Source organism: Odontesthes bonariensis, chromosome 17, assembly GCF_027942865.1.
Source record: "Odontesthes bonariensis isolate fOdoBon6 chromosome 17, fOdoBon6.hap1, whole genome shotgun sequence".
Classification (NCBI taxonomy): domain Eukaryota; kingdom Metazoa; phylum Chordata; class Actinopteri; order Atheriniformes; family Atherinopsidae; genus Odontesthes; species Odontesthes bonariensis.
This window is the reverse complement of record NC_134522.1, coordinates 37426238-37453269: the sequence shown is the minus strand read 5'-3', so window position 1 is coordinate 37453269 and position 27032 is coordinate 37426238. Positions and strand designations below refer to the sequence as shown.

General features: G+C 46.8%; 1 protein-coding gene across 1 annotated transcript; it reads right to left on the bottom strand.

The window, feature by feature from the left end:
• Positions 1-2347: 2347 nt before the first annotated feature.
• traf3 (TNF receptor-associated factor 3) lies at positions 2348-27032 on the bottom strand. Its single transcript, XM_075448638.1, has 14 exons — positions 26714-27032; positions 14194-14341; positions 13907-14072; positions 13264-13315; positions 13070-13174; positions 12812-12976; positions 11482-11562; positions 11282-11356; positions 11076-11168; positions 10816-10956; positions 4408-4582; positions 3965-4308; positions 3683-3874; positions 2348-3589 (listed from the first exon to the last, which is right to left on the bottom strand). The coding sequence occupies exons 2-14, from the start codon at positions 14336-14338 to the stop codon at positions 3554-3556; spliced, it is 1770 nt and encodes a 589-aa protein (XP_075304753.1). The 5' UTR covers positions 14339-14341; positions 26714-27032; the 3' UTR covers positions 2348-3553.

The following is a 27032-nucleotide window of genomic DNA, read 5'->3' as shown; positions in this document are numbered from 1 at the left end:
GGATTCAGGAGGTGTAGTGTGGTTTTCGTCCTGGCCGTGGAACAGTGGACCAGCTCTATACCCTCAGCAGGATCCTGGAGGGTGGGAGTTCGCCCAACATGTGTTTTGTGGACTTGGAGAAGGTGTTCGACTGTGTCCCTCGGGGAGTCCTTTAGAGGGGTGCTCTGGGCTGTTCGGACTCTGTATGACCGGTGTCAGAGTTTGGTCCGTATTGCCGGCAGTAAGTCGGACATGTTTCCTGTGAGGGTTGGACTCCATCAGGGCTGCCCTTTGTCACCGATTCTATTCGTAATTTTTATGGACAGAATTTCTAGGCGCAGCCAGGGCGTGGAGGGGGTCCGTTTTGGCAACCTCAGAATCGGGTCTCTGCTCTTTGCGGACGATGTGATTCTGTTGGCGTCGTCAGGCTGTGACCTTCAGCTCTCACTGGAGCGGTTCGCAGCCGAGTGTGAATCGGCTGGGATGAGAATCAGCACCTCCAAATCTGAGACCATGGTCCTCGGATGGAAAAGGGTGGAATGCCCTCTCCGGGTCGGGAATGAGATCCTTCCCCAAGTGGAGGAGTTCAAGTATCTCGGGATCTTGTTCACGAGTGAGGGACGAATGGAGCAGGAGGTTGACAGGCGGATCAGTGCGGCGTCCGCAGTGATGCGGGCTCTGTACCGGCCCGTCATGGTGAAGAAGGAGCTGAGCCAGAAGGCTAAGCTCTCGATTTACCGGTCAATCTATGTTCCTACCCTCACCTATGGTCACGAGCTGTGGGTGGTGACCGAAAGAACGAGATCGCGAATACAAGCGGCCGAAATGAGTTTCCTCCGCAGGGTGTCTGGGCTCTCCCTTAGAGATAGGGTGAGAAGCTTGGTCATCCAGGAGGGGCTCGGAGTAGAACCGCTGCTCCTCCGCATCCAGAGGAGTCAGATGAGGTGGCTCGGGCATCTGGTTAGGATGCCTCCTGGACGCCTCCCTGGTGAGGTGTTCCGGGCCCGTCCCACGTTGGAGAGACTATGTTTCTCGCCTGGTCCGGGAACGCCTCGGGGTCCCCCCAGAAGAGATGGAGGAAGTGGCCGGGGACAGGGACGTCTGGGTTTCTCTGCTTAAGCTGCTGCCCCCGCAAGATGATGGATGGATGGATTATTGGTCCTGACCAGTACTAATCTTTTACTGGAAGAGTGTGTAACATGCCATGTTTAGCCAGTCAGGATATAGTTCCAGACAGGACACATCTGTTGGTGTGCAGTTCTCTTTATTTACAACTCTGCATTACACACACCTATGTTCCCTACTCAACAGGTACACATCTGCTCTCGCTACAGAGTGTCCAACAGATTCTAGAGGAGGTTATTTGAACTACTGTTCCCAATAGATTCAGTATGCTAGATAGGGTAACTTGTTACAAGAGACAAACACTAAAGAAAATAAGCTCATGTCCATTTTTCTGGCTGCATGCAAAAAGGCCATAATTCATAGTGGCTCAAATAACAGGCTTCTTCTATCGATGATTGGACTGACATATTTTGAGGGGCTCTGCTGGGTGGAGGGATGGTCCTTGGGCATGTGGGTCTCTTGGTCCTGCACTCAGCTCTGGCTCCTTCACTCCATGGCTGTGGGGGCTCTACCTGGGGCCTGCCTCTGCTGTCCGCTGGGTTGGAGCATTTCTTGTGATGGGCTTCCTGGTTTCTCTTTTCCTTACCTCATGGAGGTTACTGGTTGCCCGGGTCCGGGGGCCCTTCCTGTCTGCTCCTAATCTCTGGAGTGGGGTGTGGTTGTGGCCATCACTATACACAATTCATGTAAAGCCTTTGGCATATAATTGACACACATATATGCATAAGCATTCATACAGTCACATTCTAACACCACTGTTAAAATGTGACTTTTGGCTTTAATAATAATCAGTGACAACCGTTTTCTTCTTTCTCGTATACTTGTTGCTGGTGATGTTGTTGCTGTTTGTTTGTTGTGTGTTTATTTCCATTTATGTTTCTGTAGGTGCTCCTGACGATCCTGTGTATGGATCACAGTTTGATTTATTTTCTCTCCACAGATACAGCAGTAGAGTTATCTGGTGTCTATTGGTGTTGGTGTCTATATTTTCAAGCTATCTCCTTTCCTCTCTCTGCACTCCCCATCTTTCTTTAATCTCTCCTTTCAAGTATTATGAAAAAAACAAAAAAAACAATGGTGCTGCAAACTATGATGAGATCTCTGGCACAGTTGGCTTTGGCTTTGCTGATGCCTGTGCCTCTGAGTACAGCAAGAACAAAAAAAAAACTTTTTATCTGTGTACTTTCTGGTTTTCGAGGTACATAAGTTTTATGCATCAGTACAAAGCACAGGAAAAACACACTTCTTTGTTTTCTCTCAGTTTTTATTTTTACACTTCAAACATTCAAACTGTGCAAATGAATCCAACAAAGAAAAAAAAGAAAGAAAATCAGACAAATTCTGTGAACACTGGAAAACTCACGGAGGCCACAGAGGTGTTCTAGATGGAGTTCTTACTGGTGCTGGACTGGTTTCTGTGTCTCTGGTCTCCCTTGGGTATGGATTTGTTTTGAGTTCTTTTTCAGGTTGGGTTCAATCAGGGTCATTACTGTGGACTCACAGACTTTAGGTCCATGTGTGTGACAATCCACCTGTCCTGTCAGCAGTAATGAGGTCATTAGGCACATCTCAAACTCTGATTTTACTAGAGATTCCTCTGTGATCAGTGTTGGCAGTCCTGTCTATATCTGACTTTGCAAAAAAAGTGGAATCTTGACTGTAACTAAATCCTGTTTAAAAAATCCAACCTGAATCAGCCCAACAGCCTCAGTCTCACTCAAACTAACCCTTCAGCCAGTAGACTTGCACATGCCAGTTAACTGGTTTACCAGTCAAACAAGTCACCAGTTTGGAACTAGCTGGTCTCATTGAAAATGGTTAGTGTATCAGAAACTACTTAGGCTTTTAAGTAAAAAAAACACAAGTGTACAAGCTAGTGTGACAAGTTCACCTGACAGAAAGCAGTTTTGCAGAGTGAGCACAGAGAGCTTTCCTCAGAAGGTTCTCCTGTTCATACAAACTCTTCCATCCAGACTGCTTTTCAGTGGGTCCTGGTCATCTGTACTGCTGAGTATGAGATTTCAAAGCTCCTCTGGGACTGTGGTGATTTCCCAGCATGCCTCAGTAATAAGGTAATGAACTGGAAGTCAAATTCGATGCACAGCATCATTAACGAGCGCCCTTACTGTGGTGGCCCTTTGACTCTGAGTGATGTCACCATGGTAACATCATGACAACACAGATCCATTCACACATACATACACAAACAAACACACACACACACACACACACACGCGCGCGCACACACGGTGCTGTAGTCCACCCAACAACCAGAAAAGGATGTGCCTCCTAGTTGCTGTAAGGTTGACTTTGATTGGCTGCCCCCTGTCTGTTCTGTCGGGGTCACTCTCAGCCCCAGGAGTCTCCATAATCACTGATTCTTCCCATCATCCTTTGCTCCACTGGGAGTGCACTGATGAACTGATCTCAGACCAGTGAGATGACAATGTCATGGGTCGGGAAGGTCAGAGGTATCCACTGTAACCTGTCAATCAAACCAATCAGTGCAAATGTTGGAAAACTTCATCAGTCATGAATCATTAGAGGCACTGCTAATAGTCCCAAAGGAGCACCCCACCTTGATGAAGATGGTATCATCTTTGATGTAGCTGCCGGTCTCCAGGACGCTCTGAGACACAAACAATGGGCAGCCAGAGGCTATGTTCATCTCTGCTGCAGGACGTCTGAAGCTGCTGCTGTTAGGATCAGGCTTAAAGGCATCACCCAGGTGTTTCCTGGAGGGACCCTGGTCCATCAGCATCAGAGTCACCTGAACGACACACACACAGTCCACATCAGTGTGGCTCCTAAATATAAAAAACATCCAGGCTTCTGTGGCAAATACCTAGAGAGAGCATACCTTTTGTTTGAAGGGCCACGGTAGCAGGGCGTCATACTCGCCCCTCATCACCACAAAGAACAGTGACAGATGTGTCCCCTTGCCCATGCCGTCTCCATTTAGATAAACTCGAGCACACATCTTGTACCCGAAGTATCCGGTGTAAAATGGTTGCGAGTAAAGTGACAGTGTCTTCCCTGCCACTGCATCTTGTTTCCGTCTCTTGTAATCACGGATCTTCCAGATTAGAGTCCCGTTGTAGCTAGCTGTCTCCAGCACCTGGAAACGCAGGTCCATGTCAGCCAATCGAATCTCGTGGACGCTGAGCATGTCGTCATGCCGATTCAACTGAGTTTCAAGGGATGCTGGGGGGAGGTGAGCATTCATCAGTTAGTTCCTGACATTGATCAAATGTGCCTTCAGACCTTTTTAACTACTCATCAGACCCAGGATGGTGTACTGACCCAGAGTGTGAGTTGATCCGCTTCCACCGCGTCCCCCTTGTTCCAAAGCACAAAGCCTTGTCCTGACGTTCTCCAGTGTTCCTCGTAGGTTCTCCATGTCGTCTCTAAGCAGACGGAGAGAACGAAGCTCCAGCTCCAACTCCAGCAGCTTCTCTGAATGTGAGCTCATCAATTTCTATGGAAACACAGAGAGGGTTGGCTGTTCAGGGCAAAAGGATGGTCCAATGAGTCTGCACGACATAAAAAGCATCAGTGCAGTCCTCATAAAAGATTTTTATGATGTAACTATCATGTGGAAAGCCATTCACGGTAACTATACTGTCACAATATCGATTGAAAACTTAAAAGGTATTGCCACCTGACTCATTCAACTTTGTTTTTTGAGTGTGTTGTCTATGAATTACACATGGTAATAAAGGAGGTTGGGAGAGTATCTGAAAAAAGCATGGTATTTATCATGTGTTATTAACACAGCAGTAATATTTCATGTTTACCTGTGCTGCTCTGTCTCTGACAAGCATGTCACAAGTTCTTTTTGATCCAATCGGCTCTATTTCTCCGAGAGAACATGCTTATTGTCCTCAACTCTAAAATATACAACCTGTTGCAAACAGTATCTGAGTATGGATGCTGCTGCGATGTCGAAAAGGGCAAAATGAGTCTCACTAAGAACTTTAAGCAAAATCACACAGTAAATAACAATGAACTCTTTGGCTTTTGAAAACTGTGTTTAAGTGTAAACCTTTACTTAGTGATAGCCATAGGCGTCTTATTAAGCTAGGCCACTCGTAAGAAGGGGTTACATGTAAATTAGTGAAATAAAGAAATAAACATTCTAACACACATATGTGGAAATCTGCTTGCAACTTTTCCAGAGAAGTCCCATTAGTGTGCCAACCTCAAACTTCTGTGAGATCCATTCTTTTTTAGCTTATTATTCTGTTTTTATCTGTGTGCCATCACTGCATGCATTGTGACAGCTCATCTTTCTAGAACTTGACTGGTTTACTGGGCTGAGGAAATCAGATCAGACTGCCTTTCTTCTGACATCACCTCCAGCTCAGTCATGTCAAGAGACCATGCAGAATGAGTAAAAAGGGAATAAGAACTACTTATCCTGAGTGAGGGGTCAGCCTCGATGCCTTTCACTGTGCAACGTGTTTGAACTCCCAAATACAAGGTCACAAAGAAATGTGCTTCTGATTTCTAAGCGCATTATGGGATTGGTAATAATTAGCAACTGCTTTCTCAGAAAAAATGGATAAATAATCACAGAACATCTTTACTATTGGATTAATCATAGATTAAACTATCAAAGCTTTCAAAAATAAGGCCTCACTGGAATGATAAACACACAAAACCAAAAGTTCTCCAGACACATTAAGTCTTCAAGGCAATTTACAGTTTGTCTTTATATCGCAAAATCAGTGAGAGATCAAATTTGTCATCCTCCCCAGTCTGCGAGGGTCCAATGGGTTCCTCTGCTTCAGACCATGTGCAGCCAAAATATTTGTAACCCACAATGGTTAAAGGAAAAGCAATAGCAACCAGGTGATGTAAACAGGAGATTATATCATCATAAGTTGGTCCAAAAGCAGCATCCACAGCATCCAGGAGGCAACGGGTTTTGCAGAAGTGACTCTGTGGAAATCTCTGTTTTCTTTACAACATGTTGAGTCTCCTTATTGTGTTGTACTTCATGTGTCTGTACGCATCCATAACAGCAGGGACCACAAAGGACAAACTCTCACCAGCACACACACACACACACACACACACACACACAGCAGGAAACAAGAAGTCTGGAGTAAATGTTGCAGACACTTATGATCTCACATGTCACCACTCTGGGACATCTCTAGAACATTTCGGGACTCCAGTGCAGATTTCAGTGCAGAATATCATTAAAGCCTTCAGGGAATCTGGAGGAGTTTCAGTGTAAAGGACAAGAGAGCAAGCTTAAGCTGGACCCCCGTGACCTCTGACCCCTCAGACGGCGCTGCATCAAGAACCCTCATTCATCAGCAGCTGACAGAAGCACACGGACCAGGGATTACTGTGGGAAACCTTTGTCCAGCACCACGATCCAGAGTTCCATTCACAGACTTTACTTTGCAGAGAAGAAGCCTGATGTTAACCTGGTCCAGAGTCAGCGTCCACTTCTCTGGGCTCGGAGGCGTCTGGGATGGAGCGTCAAACGGTGGAAACGTGCGCTGTGGTCAGAGCGATCAGTGTTCCAGATCTTTGTTGGAAGAAATGGAGCAAAGAGCCGAAGGAGCATCCAGCCTGCTGTCAGCAAGCAGTCCCTACAGCCAGGCTCTGGGATGGGATGGGCTTGGATCAGGGCCCCAATGAGCAAAGCTCATTTCCACTTCTGTGATGGCAGCATTGATGCAGAAAAGCTCACTGAGGTTTTACAGCAACATGTGCTGCCTTCAGGACCACATCTGTTCCAGGGACGTCCGTGCACATTCATGGAAAAGCCCATTCTGCACACGTTCCAAAGGCTGAGGAAGAAGAGGGTACGGGTGCTGGACTGGCCTGCCTGCAGTCCTGACCTGTCCCCAAACTATGAAACAACCCTCCCCCCGTCCTGCTGCACACCTGAAGACCTGTCTGCAGGAAGAATGGGACAAAATAACAGCTGGAACTCTGCATCACCTGGTGTCCTCACTGTCAGTACGTCTCTAAGTGTGAGGAGAAGGAAACGTCACAGAGTGGGAGAAGGAAATGTCACAGAGTGAGAGAAGGAAACGTCACAGAGTGGGAGAAGGAAACGTCACAGAGTGGGAGAGAAACGTCACAGAGCGGGAGAAGGAAACGTTACAGAGCGGGAGAAGGAAACGTCACAGAGCGGGAGAAGGAAACGTTACAGAGCGGGAGAAGGAAACGTCACAGAGCGGGAGAAGGAAACGTCACAGAATGGGAGAAGGAAACGTCACAGAGAGGGAGAAGGAAACGTTACAGAGTGGGAGAAGGAAACGCTACAGAGAAGGAAACGTCACAGAGTGGGAGAAGGAAACGTCACAGAGTGGGAGAAGGAAACGTCACAGAGAGGGAGAAGGAAACGTTACAGAGTGGGAGAAGGAAACGCTACAGAGAAGGAAACGTCACAGAGTGGGAGAAGGAAACGTCACAGAGCGGGAGAAGGAAACGTCACAGAGTGGGAGAAGGAAACGTCACAGAGTGGGAGAAGGAAACGTCACAGTGGGAGAAGGAAACGTCACAGAGTGGGAGAAGGAAACGTCACAGTGGGAGAAGGAAACGTCACAGAGCGGGAGAAGGAAACGTCACAGAGCGGGAGAAGGAAACGTTACAGAGTGGGAGAAGGAAACGCTACAGAGAAGGAAATGTCACAGAGTGGGAGAAGGAAACGTCACAGAGTGGGAGAAGGAAACGTCACAGAGTGGGAGAAGGAAACGTCACAGAGCGGGAGAAGGAAACGTTACAGAGAGGGAGAAGGAAACGTTACAGAGAGGGAGAAGGAAACGTTACAGAGTGGGAGAAGGAAACGCTACAGAGAAGGAAACGTCACAGAGTGGGAGAAGGAAACGTCACAGAGCGGGAGAAGGAAACGTTACAGAGAGGGAGAAGGAAACGTTACAGAGTGGGAGAAGGAAACGCTACAGAGCGGGAGAAGGAAACGTCACAGAGCGGGAGAAGAAAACGTCACAGAGCGGGAGAAGGAAACGTCACAGAGTGGGAGAAGGAAACATCACAGAGTGGGAGAAGGAAACGTCACAGAGCGGGAGAAGGAAACGTTACAGAGTGGGAGAAGGAAACGTCACAGAGCGGGAGAAGAAAACGTCACAGAGTGGGAGAAGGAAACGTCACAGAGCGGGAGAAGGAAACGTCACAGAGTGGGAGAAGGAAACATCACAGAGTGGGAGAAGGAAACGTCACAGAGCGGGAGAAGGAAACGTTACAGAGTGGGAGAAGGAAACGTCACAGAGCGGGAGAAGAAAACGTCACAGAGCGGGAGAAGGAAACGTCACAGAGCGGGAGAAGGAAATGTCACAGTGGGAGAAGGAAACGTCACAGTGGGAGAAGGAAACGTCACAGAGTGGGAGAAGGAAATGTCACAGAGTGGGAGAAGGAAACGTCACAGAGCGGGAGAAGGAAACGTCACAGAGCGGGAGAAGGAAACGTCACAGAGCGGGAGAAGGAAACGTCACAGAGCGGGAGAAGGAAACGTCACAGAGCGGGAGAAGGAAACGTCACAGAGTGGGAGAAGGAAACGTCACAGAGTGGGAGAAGGAAACGTCACAGAGAGGGAGAAGGAAACGTTACAGAGTGGGAGAAGGAAACGCTACAGAGAAGGAAACGTCACAGAGTGGGAGAAGGAAACGTCACAGAGCGGGAGAAGGAAACGTTACAGAGCGGGAGAAGGAAACGTTACAGAGTGGGAGAAGGAAACGCTACAGAGAGGGAGAAGGAAACGCTACAGAGCGGGAGAAGGAAACGTCACAGAGAGGGAGAAGGAAACGTTACAGAGAGGGAGAAGGAAACGCTACAGAGAGGGAGAAGGAAACGTTACAGAGTGGGAGAAGGAAACGCTACAGAGAAGGAAACGTCACAGAGTGGGAGAAGGAAACGTCACAGAGTGGGAGAAGGAAACGTCACAGAGCGGGAGAAGGAAACGTTACAGAGTGGGAGAAGGAAACGTCACAGAGTGGGAGAAGGAAACGTTACAGAGTGGGAGAAGGAAACGTTACAGAGTGGGAGAAGGAAACGTCACAGAGCGGGAGAAGGAAACGCTACAGAGTGGGAGAAGGAAACGTCACAGAGTGGGAGAAGGAAACGTTACAGAGAGGGAGAAGGAAACGCTACAGAGAGGGAGAAGGAAACGTTACAGAGTGGGAGAAGGAAACGCTACAGAGAAGGAAACGTCACAGAGTGGGAGAAGGAAACGTCACAGAGTGGGAGAAGGAAACGTCACAGAGCGGGAGAAGGAAACGTTACAGAGTGGGAGAAGGAAACGTCACAGAGTGGGAGAAGGAAACGTCACAGAGTGGGAGAAGGAAACGTTACAGAGTGGGAGAAGGAAACGTTACAGAGTGGGAGAAGGAAACGTCACAGAGCGGGAGAAGGAAACGTCACAGAGTGGGAGAAGGAAACGCTACAGAGAAGGAAACGTCACAGAGTGGGAGAAGGAAACGTCACAGAGTGGGAGAAGGAAACGTCACAGAGTGGGAGAAGGAAACGTCACAGAGCGGGAGAAGGAAACGTCACAGAGCGGGAGAAGAAAACGTCACAGAGTGGGAGAAGGAAACGTCACAGAGCGGGAGAAGAAAACGTCACAGAGTGGGAGAAGGAAACGTCACAGAGCGGGAGAAGAAAACGTCACAGAGCGGGAGAAGGAAACGTTACAGAGTGGGAGAAGGAAACGTCACAGAGCGGGAGAAGAAAACGTCACAGAGTGGGAGAAGGAAACGTCACAGAGCGGGAGAAGGAAACGTTACAGAGTGGGAGAAGGAAACGTCACAGAGTGGGAGAAGGAAACGTCACAGAGCGGGAGAAGGAAACGTCACAGAGTGGGAGAAGGAAACGCTACAGAGCGGGAGAAGGAAACGTTACAGAGAGGGAGAAGGAAACGTCACAGAGTGGGAGAAGGAAACGTCACAGAGTGGGAGAAGGAAACGTTACAGAGTGGGAGAAGGAAACGCTACAGAGCGGGAGAAGGAAACGTCACAGAGCGGGAGAAGGAAACGTCACAGAGTGGGAGAAGGAAACGCTACAGAGCGGGAGAAGGAAACGTCACAGAGCGGGAGAAGGAAACGTTACAGAGAGGGAGAAGGAAACGTTACAGAGTGGGAGAAGGAAACGCTACAGAGCGGGAGAAGGAAACGTCACAGAGCGGGAGAAGGAAACGTCACAGAGTGGGAGAAGGAAACGTCACAGAGTGGGAGAAGGAAACGTCACAGAGTGGGAGAAGGAAACGTCACAGAGCGGGAGAAGGAAACGTCACAGAGCGGGAGAAGGAAACGTCACAGAGCGGGAGAAGAAAACGTCACAGAGTGGGAGAAGGAAACGTCACAGAGCGGGAGAAGGAAACGTCACAGAGTGGGAGAAGGAAACGTTACAGAGTGGGAGAAGGAAACGTCACAGAGCGGGAGAAGGTTCTCTGTCCTGACTTTTATGGGACGTGTTGCAGGTCTGAGATGCAGAAATGATGTTTGTTAACGGATGAAATGAAGCTGATGAGACACAACAGGAAATATGTTGAGTTCAGACGTTCTGTAGTGAAATAAAAGTTGAAGTAAATGGAATAATCTTTTTCTTCTTTCTTTTGCATTTTCCTTACTATCCTATTTCTTTTCTCATTTGTGGATGTATACATATCTTTTCATATTTCATGGAATCTTATTCATGTCTATATTTTTACAGGGCAGTGTGTTGTTGTAATACCTGCATGGTGGCCAGTTTCTGCTCCATCTGTCGGTTCTTGTCTCTAAGCTCGTCATTCTGGTTCTCCAGTTCAGACAGTCGGCTGCTGAGAGCAGGAAGCACCTTATACCTCTCCATCAGCTCCCCTTTCACATCCTCCACCTACAAACAAAGACACTGCTCAGGCAAACTCACACTGGACCTTCTGCAAACATCAATCTTAAAAGCTCTGGACTTTGACGTGCATATATTAATAACCTGTTTATGGTTTCCATGGTTACCTTGTTCTCTAACAAGCAGTTTCTGTTGGCCATCATTCTCAGATGCTCAGCTGCAAAGGTTGATTCATGCTGCCTCATGTCTTGGTTTAAACCCTGAAGCACAGCACACAGTTTAAAATCAATCCAGCAGAACATGAGCAGTTTAAGCAATCCAGGTGAACACTGGAAGGAATGAAGAGAGACAAAAAAAAAGAATGGGGACTAACCTTGAAGGTGCAGCCATAGCGGTGGAACTGGCAGCTGACCTGAGCTTTGGGACAGTCATGCTGGTGGCTGGACAGCTGAAATCAACCAATGAGTCAGTCAGTTCATCACATCAATACTGGTACTGTGATGTTGTGGAGTTGAAAAGATGAAAGATTGAGAAGTGAAGCAATGTGTTTGGTTAGGCTGGGGGGGTCAGTACCTCACTCCGGGGCAGGGACGAGAAGGAGCAGTGGTTGGGACACGACACTGGAAACGCTGGACACACAGTTTCTTTGTGTTTCTGAAAACAGTTTGACACATTAACAGATCAAATACTTCATTGATATCAGAGCTCCTGTCAAACTCTACCAAGCAGCAGCAGTATGACTCAGTGTCGGCATCCCCCTGTTCTCAGTCAGTCTTCCGAGTCTCTGGAGTATCAAATCAAAGCTGCTATTTTAATCACATATTCCAACCTTTCATGAAACATTGGTCAAAAAGAAGAGACTGTGCTTCAACCATCGACTCTTCAGTAGAGTGTCATAATCCATTTTTCCGAAAAAAAAAAACGGGTTGCAAATCCAAATTAGGAAGTCAGAAGTACTTATATTACTCATATTTCCGTTTTTCATTTGACTCGCGTCACAATAAAAATACTCTTATGGCCCAAAGCCTTCATCAGAGTGTGTTCACATGTACACTGTCAGACATACAATAAATATAAAGGTCACAAATGCTAGCCACTTTTCGCTAATTAGTCACCATCTAATGATCTAGATCATCTTGTACTGAAGAAGAACATTGGACCAAAGTCTGCCCAGCATGGATTATTTCAGCAGCAGAACGACAGATCTGAGCACCCACCAGGTGAATACTGAAGAGTTTTTACAGAGGTCCAAGGTCATCTACTGGCTCAGAGGGGCAGCTTTGGTCACATGATCCATACATCAGAGGAAGGAAGTCTATCTAATGTGTTTGCTCCTGTGCTTTGAAGAACCAAAAACTATGTGGCTTTTATTTAAGAAATCTGTTTGAAGGCTGACAATCCATGATGCATTCTTAAAAATGACTTGTTTTCAATAGAAAATGAATATATAAAGTATAAACAGATATGAGCATCACACTGAAAAATTTTGTTCAAAATGTTATGGTTGCTGAATTGTATCATACTAACATTTTTCTGTGTTCCTGTGGACTTGGACCCTACGTCCCCTCTTTTTGCTTGTATCCTGGACCCTGAACTTATCTTGCTAATTTTGTCATCTTTGAGGAGTTTCACCTTTGTTCAAAGAAAACACATAAATATATTGTTTAAAAATCCATAAAATGAGTAACAGGTGAGTCAGAGTTACAGTACAGCTAGGCACTTTTTTTAGACAGATGGAATTAGACTGCAAGAGCAGTTAAGTGCACAACACTGAATTAGACTGTGCACTGCTGATTAGAGAGCTGGCAGTCCTCTTCACTGTCACTGACCGTCAAGACTCACTGTCTTCCAGTTGGCATCGTTTTGAACCTCTACAACTGCTCAACCCTGGAGCGGTTCTTACCTGCAGGTCGGTCAGAGGCATCTTGGTCGCGCAGAACTCACAGGTGGTCTCTCTGTATTTACATTTCCAAGCCAGGTGGTCAGGAATGTCTTTCCTCATCATTCGTTCTTTACATTTACCCAACGGACAGGGAACCTCAAAGAATGGACACACGTTCAGGTGCTCCTGAAGAAAGACACAGGTGATGAGTCCGCAGGTATGATTCTTACAGGATCTTACATCCAATCAGACGGTGGGCTTCTTAGTGTTTATGCTCACGGGTATCTGCTGCAGACTCATCTGCTCCTGACAGCCGTTAGCTTCGCTGCGACAGTATACCTTCAGTGCCATAATTTCTCGATGGCAGCAAACATCTCTAAAGATCTGAAACAAAACCCACACAGATCTCATTAACTGACCCATCGCTCACTTACAACAACATTGCTTCTTTTGTACTGCCACTTTATGCCGACCTTGTCTTTGAACAGAGGCTCCATGTCGGCCGGACACACTGGGTTTTGATGACTGCAGGACAGAGAACAGGAAGTTGTAAGTTTGCCTAAGTCAATGGTGACTCAATGGTTCACAAGAATTGCTGGTGAGGTGGATAAAAGAAGTCTGCAGTCAAGTCAGCCACATTTTACCAACCTGATTGAGATCACTACAGAGTCTGATCTCATGCGAATGTTAGCAAGAGCAAAACCTTTAGAGAGAAACCCTTTGTTGTGCATTACTTTGCTCAGAACAACATTGAATTGCATTTCTAAGATTACCATTGTAAATTACAAAGTTTTCCAGAAACAATACAATAACTGTTGAGCTGAACAGTTAGTTAGTTATCTCGGGGTCTTAATCCGACCGCGAGTAACTCGATTCGACCCAATTTCTTGTCAGATTAAGGTGTATACATGAACTTAATAACTCAGTCTTATTGTAATTTAGCCAATTATCTGATCCTTTCAGTGCCATGTAACCCCACTGAGTGTTTCTGGATGTTTGTAGGCCTCAACAATGGCTTCTTAGCAGCTATTCTTCCCTTGAAGCCTTGTTCTGTCAGTCATCTGCTCATGGTCCTTCTGGAGACACAGAAGCTGTGTCTGTGTCTGTGTGTCTCACCTGAGGATGTCGTTGATACAGCTCTGACAGAAGCGGTGTCCACACTCGGTCTGGCGAGGCTGACACAGGACCAGCCTGCAGGCCTCACAGCAGTATTTGGCTTCTGGAGTTTCTTCAAAGTGATCTCTGAATCCTCCGTGAAGAGGCAGGAAACCTGCAGGAGCAGCTGAGCAGCAGAGACAGAGGACACCTGTCATCAATTATCTGAACACAGGAAGCCCACCTACAGGTGGCGTGAACATCCAGCTGCCCCCAGCTTGACTTATTCAGATACTGAAGGTGTTTACCTTGTTGAGTGGTGGGCTCGCTCGGAGACCAGGGATTGGCTGGACGATGGGAGGGTGTGGTAATGATAGGGGCTGCAGAGAGGTTGGGCACATGCTGGAGGGGAATCTGCACCTCCCTCCCATCAGCACTCCTCCCTGCTGACATGACCTGAGGAGGGTGAACAGGAGAGCACTCAGCACAAAATGTTAAAAGCATATGTTTGATAGTGCGTTTCAGCTTCACTGCAGTCTGCAAATGCTCAGTGCAGAGGGCTTCAGATAGATGAGCAGCCTGAAAAGTGAAATATGAAAGCATGTCAGAGTTAACCTGGAAAAAACCCAATAAAGAGTAAAGTTGCTGAGGGGTCTGAATGGCTGCTGTGGAGCCTATCCCTGCTGTCATTGGGTGAGAGGCAGGGTACACCCTGGACAGGTCGCCAGTCCATCACAGGCCAACACAAGCATGCACGCTCACTCTCACTCCTAGGGACAGTTCAGAGTCAGCAGTTAACCTGGCATGCAGGTTTTAGGTGGGAAGAAGGCGGAGTACCCGGAGAGAACCCTCTCTCACCCTCCCTCCCTCCCGAACTGAGCTGAGCTGAGCTGAGCTGAGGTGAACTGAGCTGATCTGAGCTGAGCTGAGCTGAGCTGATCTGAGCTGATCTGAGCTGAACTGAGCTGAGCTGAACTGAGCTGAAATGAGCTGAACTGAACTGAGCTGAACTGAGCTGAGCTGAGCTGAACTGAGCTGAGCTGAGCTGAACTGAACTGAGCTGAGCTGAGCTGAGCTGAACTGAGCTGAGCTGAACTGAGCTGAACTGAGCTGAGCTGAACTGAGCTGAAATGAGCTGAACTGAACTGAGCTGAGCTGAGCTGAACTGAGCTGAACTGAGCTGAGCTGAGCTGAACTGAGCTGAACTGAACTGAACTGAGCTGAGCTGAACTGAGCTGAGCTGAGCTGAGCTGAACTGAGCTGAGCTGAACTGAGCTGAACTGAACTGAGCTGAGCTGAACTGAACTGAACTGAGCTGAGCTGAACTGAGCTGAACTGAACTGAGCTGAGCTGAGCTGAGCTGAACTGAACTGAGCTGAACTGAACTGAGCTGAACTGAGCTGAGCTGAGCTGAGCTGAGCTGAGCTGAACTGAACTGAGCTGAGCTGAACTGAACTGAACTGAACTGAACTGAACTGAGCTGAACTGAACTGAGCTGAACTGAACTGAGAGTAGGAGTACTGTGGCGCTGCTCTGCTGGCGACATGGAGAAGGGCTCCGGTTACGCGTCTTTTTTTTTGGCCATTTTTTGTCTTTCTTCAGTGGACTAATAGTGCAGATTTATTGGATGTCGTTTCTCATGTTCTGGGGCCTATTTTACGTGTATGCGGTGGAAATTGGCGGAGAACGGAGGCAATCGCGTTGGTGTGGCTGATCCTGTTGGGACTAGCCACACAATGTTTGGCGGTGGACCCCACGAACAACCGCGGCCTGAGGGCGTACAGCTCTGCGGAACTACTAGGACTACGGAACAGTGGAATACCATCGGCGCCTGATCTCCTGCGGGATGTTCCCGGAGAACTGCGACGGCACCGGGGGAAGAAACACCGGCAGGCCAGGGTCAGGAAGAGAGGAAGGAGAGGCGGCATATTCAGTCAGCTACCAAGCTACCCTTGCCGCCGATGCTCCTGTGCAATCCCCGTTCCCTTAAAAACAAGTTGGATCACCTGCGTCAACAGGTAGGATCATGCTACGAATACCGTGAATCTGGCGTTATGGCTTTTACAGAGACTTGGTTCACTAATGATATTCCTGATAACTTCATTCAACTCGAGGGTTTCTCGCATTTGCGCTTGGACAGGAATGTAAACTCTGGCAAACTCCGTGGCGGGGGTGTGTGTATTTATATCAAGGACAGCTGGTGCCAAAACTTCGCTGTGAGAGACAAAATATGCACACCTGATGTGGAACTTTTGTGCGTGACCCTACGACCACATTATCTCCCCAGAGAATTCAGCAACTTGTTTATTTGTGTTGTGTACGTCCCCCCCAGTGGGAACGCGAGCAAAGCTGCAAACTTAATCACGGATTGTGTCCATCGCCAAAGCCAACAAGATTTAAGAAGAGTAAAGATGACATGGTGGATGTGAGCAAAGAGCTACGGTTGGGAGTGCAAATCAAGTTCATTTGAGAAAATCCGCGCTCACATTCAGCACTTGCAATAGGAATGCTGTTGACAGCAACAAGTAACTCCATCAGCTCATAGGGGGTGTCTTTACCATCTGAGTCTCTGTACATTCTGTAGGCCCGCTGACACAGTGACTCCCACCACAGTGAGAGCCAGCCTCCTGCCCGGGCTTGGCTAGCTGTCGGTGAACCCGGCTAGCTGTTCGCGCGCTAACCTCCTCCTGCAGTTGGTTTTGACCATCAACATGACCGCTGCAGCTGCCCTCGTCGCTGCTTGTGGAGGCTTTTCTGAATCGTTTTGAAGTGTCATGCAACTCTTCCTTTTTTTTTTAAAAAAGACAGTAAATTTAACTGTCTTTTTGATATGTTTGCATTGAAATGGTTACCGTTTCTTCCTCTCTGTGACGTGCTCCTCGATGTGGCGAATTTCAAAAGTGAAAGCACTTTGTTCGTTGGCCCAGCTTTTCAGTGCGTCAACACAGATCTCAGACTCTTTCAAATCTTAATCTTAATAAACAACATGAAATTCTTGGGATTTGTTCTGTAAATTTATATCTGCATATTTTATTTCATTTTAACCATTTTTTTGTTTGTTTGTTTGTGAGAGGTACCGGATCTCCCCAAATAGGTGCCGGAACACAGGGTGGCCAAAATGAAGAGGTGCCGGATCCTGTTCCGGCAGGATCCGGCTCAAATTAACCACTGGCTATACACTAACGACTGTGTCAGTTCTGGGCCAAATCAATACATTGTCAAATTCTCAGATGATACTGTTATTCTTAGCCTGCTCACTAAACATGATGATTTGAACTAGTGATGCTCCGATCAGCATTTTTTTGACCGATCACCGATCACCAAAATCATGATCTGCCCGATTGCCGATCACGGAAGGAATCGGACATTTCCATGCCTTTCATCTAGCAGAGAGTGCACCATTTATAGAAATTAAACCGCCAGAGGTAGCTGGGGACATGTAGAACAAGAATCTGGTGGAGTCGGCAGAGAACAATTGTTTTTTTTATTTTCTATTAATATTTTAATCTGCCCATACACATCATCCATTGGGTATGATTTCAACATCAGATTATTCAACAATGATGCAGTGAAATGACTTGAAAATCACCACAGAGGTAGCTGGGGACATGTAGAACAAGAATCTGGTGGAGTCGGCAGAGAACATTTTGATTTGGTTCTAAATAAAGTTTTCAAATCTGACTATGCAGAAATGAGTTTGATTCTGAATATGCTTCAATAATTTTGTTCTATCATTTTGTTTTAATCATTAAAAAGAATGTAGTAAAAAAACAACCAAGTAATGACAGGTGTATGTATTCCAACAAATGAAAAATCAACTTCGATATAGATTTCTGAGTTTACGGGGTGCACTTGAATGCACCATAAATCCGCTCACACGCTTTACCGTACGACGCGATGTAAACGGGCACTCGATTTTCAAGTGTAGCTAGCGCGACCGTGCCTCTCCGAAGCGCAGATGGCGTGACCGCAGTAAGTTTCACATCTTTCTGACACACTTTGAAGAAATTCCAGACAGGAGAGGTCATGTTGTCGAGGTGCACTGTAGAGGTTTTGCCTGTTCGGTCTGTACACACGTCACGTACCACATTAGAAAGTGGTCGCTAGTAATTTACGTCACGTGATCGGTTTTTTGATCGGCATATTTTTCCGATCGCCGATCAGGCTATTTTTGGGCATTATTGGCCGATCATGATCGGCAGCCGATCGATCGGAGCATCACTAATTTGAACATTCACCAAACAGCAATAGATACATTTGTTAATTGGTGTGATTCACACTTTTTACATATTAACACAAAAAAAACAGTAGAGATGGTGTTAGATCCTAAATCCCTCTGTGGCCAGGGTACAGTGGCTGTACATGGCCAGGCTATTGATCAGGTGAACACTTTTAAGTACCTGGGGGTGCATCTAGACAGCGATCTCAGCTGGCGTACCCAGGTGACCAATGTCTGTGCCAGTATACATCAGCATCTACATTTTCTGCGCAGACTTAGAGTCTTTGGAGTATGTAAAAACATCATGTTAATCTTCTACAGAGCCACGATAGAGTCTGTTCTCCATTATGGGATTACCTGCTGGTTTGGCAATCTCACGGTAAAACACAGGGCAGAAATCTCAAGCCTCATTAAAACAGCAGGCAGGATTATGGGGGTGATGTCCCCCCTTAACCCACAGGAGCTCTTTGAGCAGGCCACTATCAGTCAGGCGAATGTCATTGCATCAGATGGTGATCATGTACTAAATGGGGAATATATTCTTTTAAACTCCCTCTGTGTAAACACAATCGCTACAAACATTCCTTTATACCTCAGTCTATTAAGATACTGAATAAACTTGGGAAAAAAATGGGATTGAGTGGGACAAAAGGAGACCACTGCAGTTAGTGTTTGTACTGTAGGTGGTGATGGAATGGAGTAATGACAATGAGGGTACTAGCTGAGAGGGGGGTATCAGGGTTTCTGCAGGGTTTAGTCAGTCAAATTTAAGACAATTTAAGACCTTTTTATGACCATGATAATTTAAATTTATGACCTACATGAATTATGAGAAATAACTTTAGTCGATTCCTTTAAAAAAATCTTTTTTTTTTTATTCACTTAACAACTGTAAACAACTGTACCATGTACAACTGTAATAACTGTTACAATTGTAAACTGTACCACTGTAAATTAACAACTACTGTCTACATGCGTCTCAGTTCGTCCCCTTTAACGGTGATCTCCTCCTCAACGTTTTTCCAGCTCAGCCAATTTTTCCTTGCTTGCCCGCCTGAGGGCATTTGATTTTGAAAGGAGCTGGGCCATCTTTGACCCCGATTTGCCCTCAGCTTCCTCTGCCAGCATGTCGGCCTCTCTGGCGAGACATTGGGCCTCATGCAAGAACCGTTCGTACGCACAGATTTGTTCTTAAATCGTCCGTACGAGTGATTTAAGAGAATTTGCGCATTCACCAATCTTTTCATATTTTACGTTTTCTTTCAGGTACGAACAGAATTTACGAGTGATCCAGACCTGTCGTAGGAGTTTCGTAAAATAGTCCGCTGTTATTCCAATCAAGTTTGCTTGACTAATGGATTGTATATTTAATTACTTTGAAGAAAACATAAATAAATATACATTATACCCCATAATTATGCTGACATTATTCTGTTTGACTTAAATTGTGCACTATTGAAGGTTCATTTGAATCTGTAACGGGAAGCACAGCGGCTGTCTTGCTACTTTTGGATGCCTTAGTGCGTCAGGCTCTTGGAAGAGACCGTGTGGAGACAGACGAATGGCTGACATCGCGATTAAGATTCCCAAGGACTGTGCTGCTACAAATATGCAGCTTCCTAGAGCCACGACTCCAGAGAGAAACACGCCGATCAAACCCAATTCCACACACGCCCACCATCCTTACCATCTTTGGATTTTTGCCTTTCAGAGGGAGATTGGAGACAGATCGGGGGTGTCCCAGTCCTCTGTGAGTCGTGTGCTCCCCTTGGTCATCAAAGCTCTCATCAGTTTATCACCCATGGTACATCAGATTCCCATACACCGCTGTCCAACAAGTACAAATTAAGAGGGACTTTCATGCCGTGGCTGGACTGCCAATCATAATTGGAGCACGAGACACATATACGCATCAAAGCACCCGTGCCTCTGTCGTGCAGCGCACTGAGCTGAAGGCCAGGTGGGTGCCAGATTTGCGCAATATTGCCATGAACGAGGGTCTCCTACTACCTGAACCAGCCCAGGCAGACAAGAAGCTGTGGTGCCAGAAGACCCCCCTCATGGACCACCCCATCAAAGTGCCATCATGATGAGGCAACAACTGGTTGCACGGCTTTAGTTGCAGTCATCGAGCGCCTTGCCATGGCGAGACGTTTTTTTTAAGCCATTTTCATATCAAACCATTTATTTTTTTATTTCGGTGACATGGTATTAACAGCACTCCTAATTGCTTCCCATTTCTTCGCTTTAGCAGGTCCCGTAATTCCACTGCTGACACTGCTAAAAATGACAGATTTTCCTTTCTGGATCTCTGAAAGCAGAACTTCAATCTCAGAGCCCGTAGCCTAAAGTTGTTCTTTTTGCGCCTTGATGTCATTCTCATGACTCAACACTCAACACTTCCTGGCACAGGAGAGAGGAAGCACAGCCTTATATGGTATCATTTTGGGCGTGGAGTATGCAAATCTACTATCCTCGTGCACGTGAACTTAGATACGCACAGGTGTGATTCATCATTTACGCAGGTCGTTTACACACTTTTTCCGAAGTTAAGAGCGTTTGTTGAATCTGACGTGGCGTGTTCGTACGAGACCTTCTTATGAAAAAAGTAAGAGAAATTTAGAATAAAAATATGAAAATGTTCTTGCATGAGGCCCATTGCACTTTTCTAGTTCAAGTTCAAGGAAGTATCACCATGTATTGACTAGGCCTGCATGTTTATCAAGTATATCCATGAGGACTGTTTCTGACAATACACCCACCCCATGCAGTTGATGAAACAAATTAAACTATTATGGCCAGGATTGTATTCTATTCTATTTATAGCCGGGCCTCAAATAATAGCTGGGTGCATGGTCTATTCGGGCAAATATAGGCCGGCCCCAAAATACAAGCTGGGGTAATAACTGCCTACCAGGGCTATCAGTCCATGAGCACAAGAAGAAATTTTTTTCAATTTAACTCAATTAAATAAAAGAGCTCTTCTTCACATTTTATATTGTTGTTTCTAAGCTAACATTGCAGGTGATATTATTTCAAATATAATAGAAATCATATTTGTATAAAGATTAAACTTTAATTATGCTACTTACTTTAAAGTGCTGTAGCAAATCCTGGGCTGTGGCATGGCCAATGAAGTGGGAACCCTGGTAGCGAGAATGCACCTTGTCCTCATCCCAAAACCGAACATGTACGTCCAGCTGTTTTTTCTTGCTTGTCTGATTCAAGCTCTCATCAAACATGAGGACGTAAGGCCCCGTGATTTTGGAGACGAGGTCTTTTTTAATATACTCTGCCAAGCCAAAGCGTGTGATGTACGAGGTCTTATCTTTCCCACACGTAAAGGTCTTGGCTATTTCTGAGTCCGGGAACATTGTTCGGAAAAGTTCGGCAATGTCTTCGTTCCCGCTGTATGACTGGTGTTTCGTAACGGTGTTCAACACCCACAGGACCTCCGCTTTCGACGTGGATGTTGATCCGAAAGCACCGTGTGTGGCGGTAGGAGCGAGACTAACGGAATGCTGTGCTGAGCTTGGACCGGGTAGTGACGGAGAACAAAACTGAGTGATGGCCTGCACCCGCTGCAAACCTTGTACACAGACTTTATGCCTCTCTGATTTGGCATGTGAATTCAAGGCTTTAATGCCTAAACTGGATAGCTCCAATGTCTTGTTGCACAGAGTGCAATGGTATCTATTGTTCGCGACGGGCTTAAGCCAATTCTTAAACGCACCGTCTTCTAGCCATAACACGTTAAATGTGCACTTTCCCATTGTGATACGCCCATAGGTTCACTTATCCACTAAGACAGTAAAAGCTAAGACACAATACGAGCTTGGCTTAGTAGACCTTGCGAGCATAGACCAAGGCTACATGATCAGAACACCGGCAGTGAAGCTCTGATGTTCGCGGGGGTTTCTATGGAAGTGCTACACTGGCGCATGGATCTTGAAGTTCACGCGATACCACCCAGATTCCTCAGGCAGAACTGCAACAGTAGCCTAGCTTGCTATGCTACTGCAACAGGCGAAACGAATGAATTCTGCCACCAGCGTATGGGCTCGAGGTGGAGAGGCGATGGTAGAACTAATGAATGAACGAGCATATAAATTTAAGACGTGGCGAAATGTAATTTATATTTGTATGGAAAATCTGGATGTTTTTATGACTTTTTATGGCCTAAAATTCTTATTATTAAATTTATGACATTTTATGACTTTTTATGACTCCGCGGAAACCCTGGGTATACATGGATGAATGTATCCTTGTTTTTACTATTTTTCTTAAATTATGGAATGAAGGAATTCTAGATATTTATCATAGAGTAAATGTGTGTTTGGTTCTGGAGGATGGGTTGGTATTGGGTGTGTGTGTGTGTGGGGGGGGGGGGGGGGGGGGGGGGTATGGACTGGTTGGGACAGGGGCAGTGGGTTAGGACATCCAATGTTTCTGAGCCTGTACCTTACATTTTATTGTTGTGTCTGTTTTGTCTGTTAGTGTTATCCTCTTATGTGTTTTATGGTGCTGTAACCTCCCTGTCTCCGAGACAAATTTCTCCTTTGTGGAGACTAATAAAGAAACCTAACCTAACCTAACCTAACTGAGCTGAACTGAGCTGAGCTGAGCTGAACTGAACTGAACTGAGCTGAGCTGAGCTGAGCTGAGCTGAGCTGAGCTGAACTGAACTGAACTGAGCTGAACTGAACACATACACGGGGAGAACATGCAGACTCCACACAGAAAGAACCAGCTGAGATACAAAGCAGGAACCCTCTTTCAAAAAAAGATAGAATATTAAAAACTACTACATGTACAACTGATGAAGAAGCGAAAGGATTTGAGGGGTCTCACTGATGACACAGTAAACAGGGGGGCTCAGGTCACACGACTGTCTCCAGTGAGACGCTTGAAAACTTCCCATTTCTGTCTTATAGAAAAACATCAGACTCTGTGAGTAACCATGGAGATGAAGGGAGTTGTTCAGCACCACACACAATCTGTAGCTTCATTTGATGCCTGCAGTCAGTCTGTGGCCGAGAGCAGCTGAGGTGGTGTGGGCAGGTTAGAAGCTGTCTGCAAACCTTCTACATCAAGCCAGGCTGAAAGAATCAAAGCTTTGTCACGTTGTAATGACCTTTCTACGGGAGGAATTGAAGAACAAATAAAGTGAGACGTAATAAAAGTGAAGCAAGTACTCTGTGCTCTCACACACAGAAACACTTCCTGCCAGAGCTCAGCTGTGGGGATGCTAGGGGCTTTTCCATTCACTGCATCATTAACACAAATGCATTTTTGTTCTTGTGTCTTTGTGAGGACTCGTGGTGAACAGTGTGACATGGGCACTGACTGGAACAGGCCCAGGACATCAGTTACACTGATGATCTTTGAGGAATTAAGCCCATCAAATACTGCACTATGGTTCATGTTCAATAAGCAGGAAAACATTTAAGAGTAAAATTCTGAGTAATGAATGAAATTATTCTGATTAAACTCAATGATCAGAAAAACAAGATGGAGAGAGATGGACTTAAACACCTCTGAAGAATTTCTATCAAATCATTCCACAGCTGTGAGACTCCCAGTTTAATGTGGTCTCAGCTTTGGGTTCTGTCACTTCAAAGAAAGCAGGTGACTGAAATCATGACTGAGCACTCTGTTCTCAGAAAGAGAAACCAGAGTGATTCTGATGCGGGGTTTTCCTGCAGCCTGAGCCACACACACAAGAAAAACAGTCTTTAAATCAATCAAAGTGCTGCTCCCAGACACCACTCACAGCCTCACAGCCTCTCACACACACTGACCAGGTTAGGATTTGACATCTGGGCTTTAATGATGACCCCACCAAAAGTTATGTCAGCCTGAGGTGGTTCTGTGATTCTCATCCAACTATCAGCTGTGTGTGACAGCTCTGCTTCCTCCTGCTGTTTCTGTGCACAGAACCAGTCTGCATGTAGCTCAGCCTCACAAACACAGCTGCTTCCAGCTGATCACTGGGAGTAAAGGGCCTCACCTGCTCAGCTCAGCTCAGATCAGATCAGCTCAGCTCAGATTAGCTCAGCTCAGATCAGATCAGATCAGATCAGCTCAGCTCAGATCAGATCAGATCAGATCAGATCAGCTCAGCTCAGATTAGCTCAGATCAGATCAGCTCAGCTCAGATTAGCTCAGCTCAGATCAGATCAGCTCAGCTCAGATCAGCTCAGCTCAGATCAGCTCAGCTCAGATTAACTCAGATCAGATCAGCTCAGCTCAGATTAGCTCAGATCAGATCAGATCAGATCAGCTCAGCTCAGATTAGCTCAGCTCAGATCAGCTCAGCTCAGCTCAGATCAGCTCAGCTCAGATCAGCTCAGCTCAGATTAGCTCAGATCAGATCAGATCAGCTCAGATTAGCTCAGCTCAGATCAGCTCAGCTCAGCTCAGATCAGCTCAGCTCAGATCAGCTCAGCTCAGATTAGCTCAGCTCAGATCAGCTCAGCTCAGCTCAGATCAGCTCAGCTCAGATCAGCTCAGCTCAGATTAGCTCAGATCAGATCAGATCAGCTCAGCTCAGATTAGCTCAGATCAGATCAGATCAGATCAGATCAGATCAGCTCAGCTCTGCACGTGTCCATCAGTGCAGTTATAGATGCACTAATGTGACGCTACAGTTTTCAGGTTCAGAACACTGACTTCACCTTCAGTTCCACTTCAGTGGGAGCTGCTCAGGTCACAGCGAACAGGTCTTCACTGTGCCGGCCTGTGGACGATGACTCAGACAGGAGGTGATGCTTACATGGTGGCTGAAACGCCCTTTGTCCCTCCTGAAAACTGAAGCAGTTTATCCTTTGTGTTGAGCTCAGATCAGAGTAGACATGAAGCCTGGTCCAGCAACCGGGTCATGAAGCCTGGTCCAGCAACCGGGTCATGAAGTCTGGTCCAGCAGCCGGGTCAAGCATCCGGGTCCTCTCCTGCTCCCAACAGTCAAACACACTCTGACCAGCATATTTCCTGGGTTTGGGTCAGAGCAGCCTCACAGTTCTGTGGATCACCCTGGGTTTATTTCCTGGGTTTGGGTCAGAGCAGCCTCACAGTTCTGTGGATCACCCTGGGTTTATTTCCTGGGTTTGGGTCAGAGCAGCCTCACAGTTCTGTGGATCACCCTGGGTTTATTTCCTGGGTTTGGGTCAGAGCAGCCTCACAGCTCTGTGGATCACCCTGGGTTTATTTCCTGGGTTTGGGTCAGAGCAGCCTCACAGCTCTGTGGATCACCCTGGGTTTATTTCCTGGGTTTGGGTCAGAGCAGCCTCACAGTTCTGTGGATCACCCTGGGTTTATTTCCTGGGTTTGGGTCAGAGCAGCCTCACAGCTCTGTGGATCACCCTGGGTTTATTTCCTGGGTTTGGGTCAGAGCAGCCTCACAGCTCTGTGGATCACCCTGGGTTTATTTCCTGGGTTTGGGTCAGAGCAGCCTCACAGTTCTGTGGATCACCCTGGGTTTATTTCCTGGGTTTGGGTCAGAGCAGCCTCACAGCTCTGTGGATCACCCTGGGTTTATTTCCTGGGTTTGGGTCAGAGCAGCCTCACAGCTCTGTGGATCACCCTGGGTTTATTTCCTGGGTTTGGGTCAGAGCAGCCTCACAGCTCTGTGGATCACCCTGGGTTTATTTGCTGGGTTTGGGTCAGAGCAGCCTCACAGCTCTGTGGATCACCCTGGGTTTATTTGCTGGGTTTGGGTCAGAGCAGCCTCACAGCTCTGTGGATCACCCTGGGTTTATTTGCTGGGTTTGGGTCAGAGCAGCCTCACAGCTCTGTGGATCACCCTGGGTTTATTTCCTGGGTTTGGGTCAGAGCAGCCTTACAGTTCTGTGGATCACCCTGGGTTTATTTCCTGGCCTCAGAGCTCGCTCCCTCCAACCAGCAGCTCCTTCTGGTGGATCCGAGTCGGTCCCAGACCAGGGAGGCAGAAAAAGTCCTGCAGCTGCCTCCTTTGGACTTTACTCTGTGTGCTCAGCAGAGCCCACATTCACGCACTCCTTCTTCTCGCTGCAAAGGGATTCTGGGTAATGTAATTCATTTCTTCTATCAACCTCCAGCACAGAGCATCCACTAACATAACATCCACAGCAGCTGGAGTTTTCTGACATCTCATTGATAACAGGTATAGGGCTGACATGTTGGAGTGAGGACACGTCTCAGGGTTCAGGGTGAACACACACACACACACACTAACAGTCTGAATAACAACTCATTGACACAGTCTCTTTCACTTTGCTTCTCTGATTCGTAGTTCAGTTTCTCTGGACAGCGCTGACGTCACTGATCACATTATTGATCACATCACTGATCACATTATTGATCACATCACTGATCCGTTCGTCGGTGTGAATCAGGGAGCGGATGTAAACACGGACTACTGATGCTAAGGGTCCATTAGCTCCTTTAGCTTCATGTTTCCCGCTGTTTGTTAATAAGGACCTTTTTACTGCAACACACTCGCGGACACACACACACACACAGCTAGCTGTAGCATATTTCAGACTAACCGCTAATGTTCTCCGGTCCTACTGATGTTCCGCTGTGTGAGTGTGTGTGAGAGAGGGTGTGAGTGTGTGTGGGGGGGGACTCACATGAATCTCCTCCGCAGGCCACAGCTCGGCAGCTCAGCAGCTCTTCAGCTCGGCGGACTCTGCGGATTCAAACCGTCAACGTGCCGCTGACTCTGCTGTGGAGCCTCCAGGCCTCGGGCGGACTCCTCATGGTCTGGGTTCGGGTTCAGGGTTCTCCGGGCTCTGTCTGTTCTGTCAGCTTGTCAGAGAGAAGTTACAGGGATACAGATCATAGATCCAACTGGGAGGACTGTGCTGATCACACTGGAAACCCCCTCCGCTGCTTCCGCTCAGGAAATCCCCCAGCTGCCCGGAGAGAAGCACACCGTCAGGGGGCGCC

Excerpts from the sequence above, each read along its gene's own strand:
- traf3 (XM_075448638.1), bottom strand. The coding sequence starts at position 14,338 with ATGTCAGCAGGGAGGAGTGCTGATGGGAGGGAGGTGCAGATTCCCCTC. Across the intron at positions 11,563-12,811 it reads TGCCTCTGACCGACCTGCAG|AAACACAAAGAAACTGTGTG; the intron begins GTAAGAACCGCT and ends AACTGTTTTCAG. Across the intron at positions 3,590-3,682 it reads ATGATACCATCTTCATCAAG|GTTACAGTGGATACCTCTGA; the intron begins GTGGGGTGCTCC and ends TTTGATTGACAG.